The following is a 7,416-nucleotide window of genomic DNA, read 5'->3' on the forward strand; positions in this document are numbered from 1 at the left end:
GTAAACAGCTATTTGGAACAATAACCTCTCAAGTAGTCACTTATTCCAGGAATTAATATGTCACAGTGCATAGAGCTATCTACCTTCATGCAGTTGTTAAAGACATGGGGACTGATAAGTCTACATAAATGTTGGGTGTGTAACCCTTGTGAAAATATTTACCTGACTTACCAGGTGATATTGGCACTGGATCTTTCCAGTTAGATTATGGTTTTATTTAACCAGAAGACTGGATCTAGATAGGGCAGACATCTTCTAGAAGGAAAGCATAACTGAATGGTTTGGCCGTGTGGTTTGTGTTGTATGAAGTGCTGTTGTTTGGGTCCTGAACATGTGAAAAATAACAGTGGAAATAAATGAATCTAAACAAGTATTAAATTATGTGTGCAAGAGTTGAGCATGAGGTTAGAAGGAGCCCTGAGCTTGTGATTTGCAGTTAAATGACCAGGATTCAATAACGAGTTTGTTTTCTCTTGCTTACTCCAGGTAGTGCAAGTAACCGCTCAAGCACTCGGAGCATACTGAGTGTCAGCAGTGGGATGGAAGGGGACAGTGAGGTAAGCTCTTACCTCTGCTATGTACTTGTCTGCCGTTCTTAAGTACGTGGCTTTGTTTTCATGCAAAAGAAAAGGAGCTCAGAGATGGCACTGAGTTTGCAGAAATGCCAAAGCGTAGCCACTTCTGTTGAGAAGCTAACAAGAACCAAATTCTGCTGACCTGTAAACTCTTCATTTTGTAGGACAATGAAATCACAGAAACAACTAGGAGCCGCAGCCCGGTTGCCCACCAAGCAGAGAGGTTGCCTTTCCCAGAGAGGCCTCCCAGAGTGCCTCCTCGAGGTGCAAGCAGGTAAAGCTAAAAGGCAGCTCAGACGTGAACTTTCAGTGAATCCCTATGGAAGCCTTGGACAGAAAGCAAGGCAAGCAGCGAGGCAGGAAGCGAATGTGTCTTTGAACAAATCTACCAGACTGTTATCTATCACCACACACTCTTAGGAATTGTAAGATCCTCGTTTCTCATGTGTAATACTTGGAGGAATTGCTTTCCTGGTTGGTACCATGCCTACTGCTGTGCTGTCACTGTGGTTCATGCATGGCAAGGGGCAGCACTACTGAAGCACACAACACTTGCCATAGTAAGACTGACCCAGGTGGAGTTGCATCCTGCCCCTGGCAGAGATTTAGTACCTGACCCTCCTGAGAGTACCTTCTTGGAACATACAAAGTGTAGCAGAGAGGGAATTTCCTTTTGGCATTCTCTTGGACATTTTTTTCTTTAAGTAAACATTTCTTTAGTCCAACCAGTGCAAGTCTATGAAGTCCAGGCCCTAAAAACTTACCTCAGTACAGAGGCTAATAAAATTCTCTAACTGTTAAAGCAGTAGTTGGTACTGTGTGGGTGCAGCAAGTTCTGTATGTTGGCTTAGCTCTGGCAACTATATAGCTGGAATTTATCTGTAGTTAGTTTGAAAAAAAATTTTGAATCTTTTGAGCTCTTCCTACTGCTCTTCATCTAATTTTCAGGAGGAAGCTACTATACTGTCAAAGTTTTACTCCAAGTGTTACAGCATCTCTTTCCAGTAATAGTGGAATTACTGCAGCTGAAGAGCAGAAGAAATAGCTTGGACAGGAACAGGGCTTGGCAGTTTGGCATCTGCTCTGTTGCTGACTCACTAATAGCCTGGGTTTTTTTCTTCTATGACTATTGCTTGTACGGTATTCTTACATATGATGTTATTGCATGAAATGTGTTGTTCCAGAACTCTCTTATCTACTATTTTTACATGCATTTTTATTCTTTGTCTTTCTATAGGCCTGTAAGCTGTGAAGGCTTTTATCCTCCACCTGTGCCCCCAAGAGGTCGCTGAATCTCTCAACATCTGTGGAATACGAGCTTTTTCCTGTTTATATGTGTGTTTGTACAGATATTTTTGGGTTGTCTTAAATTATTTATAAGTGGGACCCAAATGTTTTTAATCCCTTTCCTCCTCCCTAAAGCTCTGGTGACTTTCCCCATGATTTTCACTGAGACTTCTTGGCCTTCTGTAACTTGTTTTTTGCTTGGAAGAATTTTGTTGCTTTGGGGCTTCAAGAAAAAGTGTCATGGTTGGGAAGGAGAATGCTGATGTGTGTCTTGGGAGTCCTGCAACAACATGAAATTTCCTTTTGACCAAGAAAGCACATGTGTCCTTTTAGGAACTAAATTCTGATAAGGATTGTTACTAACCCCCTCCATACAGCCTACAAAAGATTGACTGGAAAACATGCTTGAAAAAGTAATGAAAACAAGTTGCTTGGAGAATGCTTGTTACAGCAGGAGTAGGTGAATGTACTGCTGTTTGGCATAACATTTTGGGTACAGATACACTGTCCTTTCAGAAGATGTAGCAAGCCCTTCCAGCAGTCATTAAACCATGGGAGGATGAGAAGTTGTCTGTCTTCAAGAATGCATATAGCCTTGAAAATGCCTTTCCCCTTCCCTCCATGAGGAGGACAGACATTAATTAACACGGTGTTGTGTGTGCTGCATTTGCCATGAAAATTCCCAAGGCTGCTGCTAAGGGACCTGCTGTATCACAAACTAACTCTACTTACACCATTTTTGGGGAGGGGGTGGGTATGGTGTTACAAAATCACGACTGGCCTCTCAAATTAGAGGAAGGAATTGGCAGCAGTGCTGTGTTCTGTATCTCTTATGTATGTTCATCATAGAAGCAATATGAAGGCATTTCACTTCATGCTCTAGAACAGTACAGTGAGTCTCCGATTATCAATGCACACACCTCACAAATACCAGCTGTGTTTTAGCTGTCTGCAGTGGAAATGGGTAGCCCAGGGGCTGAACTCTGCTTGCTCTACTGCTCCTTTCTAGCAATGTGAATCTGCAACAGCTGTGTCCAGCCTTTTTTCTGCCTGAGGGCTTACAAACTTAAGGAAGCTTCCTGGTTTGGCTTTCTTCCAGACCTTAAAATCTTCTGTGCATATCCTGGCCCTAGGGGAACGAGTATAGTGCTCTAGTTGTCCATGAGTGACACAGACGGGAATTCTGCAAGATAACATTCAGGGTAGAGAATTAAGTTTTCAAGCCATTCCCCCTTGTCCAGCCCATAATGAAAAGACATAGATACCTCTCTAGTAGATGATCCCTCAGGTACAGGTGGGATATGTAAAGCTTCTGTGCAATCATGTCAGCTCCCCTTAATCTGTGAGAGGGCAGGTGATAGAGTTGCAGTTCCTTTCTCTTGCAGGGTGGCCAAGCCAATGTGAGAAGCTGCGGGAGTGACAGACAGCAGCTGTGACTCAGCTAGCACTGAATGAAGGTGGAGAAGCTGCTGCTGCTGCTCTCAGGGGTATAGGCATACACCAAATATCATCTGTACATTAAACTCATAGGGTGTGACTCTAAATGTAGCTCATATATCCTCTCCTTTTGATGACAGAGGGCTGCACGTGGTGTGCTTCAGGCCTATAGCTACAGAGGTGTCCTTTCTCTTTCCATTTTATTATTTTCCTGTTTTAAAGGGCCTCAGTGCCTTCTCCAATAACTGTGGCACTGCCACTGACAGTTTGCTCTTTGTTCACAGTAGTCAAGGGAATGGTGAGGTGGGAGCTGCTTTCCTGTGCTCTTCATGGAATGAAACAAGGTTTCCAGAACTATCTGGTCAAACTGGAAGTAAGAAAGGAGAGTTTGGTGCTGAAATGAGGAAAATGGTAAGAAGGAAGAAATTAGGGATAAAAGAAACCAAAAAAGTAGATGCAGCAGCTTGATTGTCTTCAGCTGTCACTTGCTTTGGACTGCACACAGCTCCCTTGTTTCTCAAAAATTCCCCATCTCCTTAGTGCTGGCTGCAGCTGTGCCCCAGAGCTTGAAGCTGTGAGGTGATAAGAGGAATTTATCTGCTTCCACAGCTGCTAGACACAACATCAGGTAGAACTGTAGGACGTGGAGAAAAATGTAACAGCAGGAAAGGAAGACCAAAATATAAAAGTGTGTCATGCAGAAGATTTCCTTTCAAAGCTGTTGGACTGAAGCAGCTCAGGGATCCACCTTCCCAAGCTAATTCTGCACCTCCTCCATGTGATAGCCAAATGTCTTCTATGGGAGGGGTTCATCTGAACTGTACCTGTGTTTGCCTTTGCACAGTCATAATAAGATGGCTGTGAACTGGATTTTTATTGCTAGTGCTGTGGGGAGATGGTTTATATCTGAATTGCTGAAAAGTAGCTCCATAAATAGCCTTACAGTCCCTCTCCCAATGTAAGATTAGATATTTCCTTACTCTGACCTGACCTAGCATACAAAACTAAATACTGGTGGGACTCTGGTTTGGAGGAGAGGTGAGCTGGGACAGGTGGAGCTCAGAAATAGTACAAATACATTCTGTTCAGGCCCCTTCTGCACTGCATAAGGGAGGGAAAGTGAAGATGCAGCTGTAGTCTCAGGCATGCCAGACTTCTGCTGGATTAGTTCAGGATCTCACTGACCAGCAGTTACCACAAAACTGTCACCTTATAAAGGAGAAAAGGAATAGTGCTAAAATGGCTTCACTGTTAAATGCAGGTAAACAACTGGGATGCAGGCATGACTTCCATGTCTCTTTCTTAGCCAAGTGTGTGTTCCACATGGGATGGATTCGTTTATTTGCTGTAAGCCTCTTAGAGCTCAACGTATGGAGTTCTTGTGTCTGTAGACGCCATTTTTGCTGGTGAGCATGTAATGTGAGTTGCTCCCACCCAGGATGAAAAGTGTACTGAAACTGAAGCTCAGAAGTGACCAGAGAAGAAAACTGTGTGCAACCAGATTGTTGGTTACTCAAGAACATGCTTGGGAGGGAAAGTGGGAATGAAGTGTTTCTGACAGACATCAGATTTCAAGGACTGAAGAGATAATAAAGTTTCTGGTAAAAATTAAATGGCTTGACCAGCTGTGGGGGCATTAACCAATCCACCAAACTGGAGTGGCAGCTGTCTGGCCGGGGGAAAGTGTTTGCTCTTTGTAAAATGTGCCTCACAAAAGCTGCTGCAGCAGATGGCTCTGGCTGGCCCTGTTGCTGGCTGAGAGACTTAGTACTGAATAAACTGAAGATGCTGAAGCCTTCTCTCTCTGTCTCCCAAGGGTAAGATGACTCTGTTTTGGACTGAGATGCAAAGACCAGAAGGAAACATATGGTGTTATCAAAGCTGTCTAGGTTTTCTGTTTTGTGTGTGTGTGTGAAATACAAGCAGCGCTTTTGCTTGGGTTTTGACAAGTACCTCTCTCTACAGGGACCTTGCTTCTACTGAAATAGGCAGGAGATGGTACATGTACTACCTCGACATGGCTTCATATAAACATGCCTTGCTAAATCAGGGAAGATAGATTGAATGAGTAAGACCACAAGGGGGAAAAGCTTTTAGTATATATATTCTCTTCTCAGGGGAGCCAGAGAGGGGCTCTGTTAGGAACGACAGTGACCGGACAAGGGCTAATGTGTTGAAGGAGGGGAAATTTAGGCTAGATATTGGGAAAAAGCTTTTTCCTGTGAGGGTGGTGAGACACTGGCACAGGTTGCCCAGGGAGGTAGTGGATACTCTAAACCTTGCAGTGTTCAAAGCCAGGTGGGATGAGGCCTTGAGCAACCTGGTGTGGTGGAGAGGTGTCCCTGCCCATGGCAGGGGGTTGGGGCTAATCGTCTGTAAGGTCCATTCCAACTCCTAAAATTCTATGATTCTAGGTATGGTGGTCCATCTGTTTTTGCATAATTCCTACAAAACATGAATGGCATGGAACAATGTGGAACAGTTCCTGCCTTCTGCTTGTGTCCTTCACTCTTTATTTGTGGGCTTGTGCAATATTTGAGAAGATGGTGTAGCCCTTCATTTTTTAACATAATTTCTGAATACCCTCTGAAATTTTTTACTGTATTTATTCAGTTTAAAACTGTCTGATCAACAATTGCTTAATACCAGACCTTTTTGGATGAAGAGGGGTTGGTTGTTTGGTTTTTTTACATTAGACTCGTAGCTGGAGGCAGTTCTATGCTTACAGACAGGTTTGCAGGCTTTGCCTTGGCTGGGACTGGTAGGAGCCTCACCCTGGGCTAGGTGCAGTCATGGCTGTGCTGCTGCTGCTGCCTGTGTCTGTAGGACTGCCTGGCCCTGAGGGCACTCACACAGTCCTACTGCACCTGGGCTTCAAATAGACTTGTGGTATCATAGTGTCATAGCATGTAAATGGGTTGGAATGGACCTTAGAGATCATCTAGCTCCAACCTCCTGCCATGGGCAGGGACACCTCTCCACCAGACCAGGTTTCTTGAGGCCTCATCCAACCTGGCCTTGAACACTACCAGGGTTGGGGCAGCCACTACTTCTCTGGCCAAGCTGTGCCAGTGTCACACCACCCTCATTGGAAAAAGCCTTTTCCTAATATCTAGCCTAAATTTCCCATCTTTCAATTTGTACCCATTGCCTCTTGTCCTGTCACTGCAGTTCCTAACAAAGAGTCCCTCTCCAGCGCCCTTGTAGGCCCTTCAGATCCTCGAAGGTTGCTATGAGGTCTCCACACAACCTTCTTTTCTCCAGGCTGAACAGCCCCAACTCCCTCAGCCTGTCCTCATAGGAGAGATGCTCCAATCCTCTTAACAGCCTTGTGGCCTCCTCTGAATTTGCTGCAACAGTTCCATGTCCTTTTTACATTGAGGGCACCAGAATTGTACACAGAATTCCAGTTGGGGTCTCATGAGAGCAGAGTAGATGGGGAGAATCATCTGCTTTAACCTTCTGTCACATTCCTTTTGATGCAGCCCAGGATTCCATTGGCTTTCTGGGCTGCGTGTGCACACTGCCAGGTCACACTGAGTTTCTTATCCACCGTGACACCCAAGTCTTTCTCCTCATTGCTGGTCTCAGTTACTTCCCCATTCAACCTGAGATTGCCATGGCCCAGGTGTAGGACCCTGCACTTCATTTTGTTGAACTTCATGAGGTTTGCGTTGTTCTCCCTCTCAAGCCTGTCAAGGTCCCTCTGGATGGCACATCCCTTCCCTCCAGTATGCGACTGCCCCACACAGCTTGGTGTGGTCAGTGAACTTGCTGAGGTGCTCTTGATCCCACTGTCCATGTCAACAAAGATGTTGAACAGTGCTGGCCCCAGCACCGACCCCTGAGGGACACCAGCCCAACTCTCTCAACTTGTCGTCAGAGGAGAGATGCTCCAGTGCTCTTATCAACTTCGTGGCCTCCTCTGGACCTGCTCCAACGGTTCCGCGTCTTTATGTTAGTGGCACCAGCGCTGTGTGTAGTACTCCGTGAGCGCAGAGTGGGAGAATCACTTCCCTCGCCCTGCTGCCCCACAGTTTCCTCATCCGGGCGTTACCGTGCTCCCCATCACAGCTTCCCCGGCTCAGACCCGACTGCCCCCGCGGTGCCGGAGCCG

At 45.5% G+C, this 7,416-nt stretch overlaps 1 protein-coding gene across 1 annotated transcript in view; it reads left to right on the forward strand.

Annotated features, from left to right (window-relative positions):
- PIK3AP1 (phosphoinositide-3-kinase adaptor protein 1) overlaps nucleotides 1-1,976 on the forward strand; it is a 25,703-nt gene extending 23,727 nt beyond the window's left edge. The window contains exons 14-16 of the mRNA XM_009073258.1: nucleotides 487-557; nucleotides 740-849; nucleotides 1,813-1,976. Coding sequence (XP_009071506.1) covers nucleotides 487-557; nucleotides 740-849; nucleotides 1,813-1,867 — 236 coding nt within the window. The 3' untranslated portion in view covers nucleotides 1,868-1,976. The remainder of the gene's footprint in view (nucleotides 1-486; nucleotides 558-739; nucleotides 850-1,812) is intronic.
- Nucleotides 1,977-7,416: the final 5,440 nt, after the last annotated feature.

Source organism: Acanthisitta chloris, unplaced genomic scaffold (assembly GCF_000695815.1).
Source record: "Acanthisitta chloris isolate BGI_N310 unplaced genomic scaffold, ASM69581v1 scaffold31894, whole genome shotgun sequence".
Taxonomy (NCBI): Eukaryota; Metazoa; Chordata; class Aves; order Passeriformes; family Acanthisittidae; genus Acanthisitta; species Acanthisitta chloris.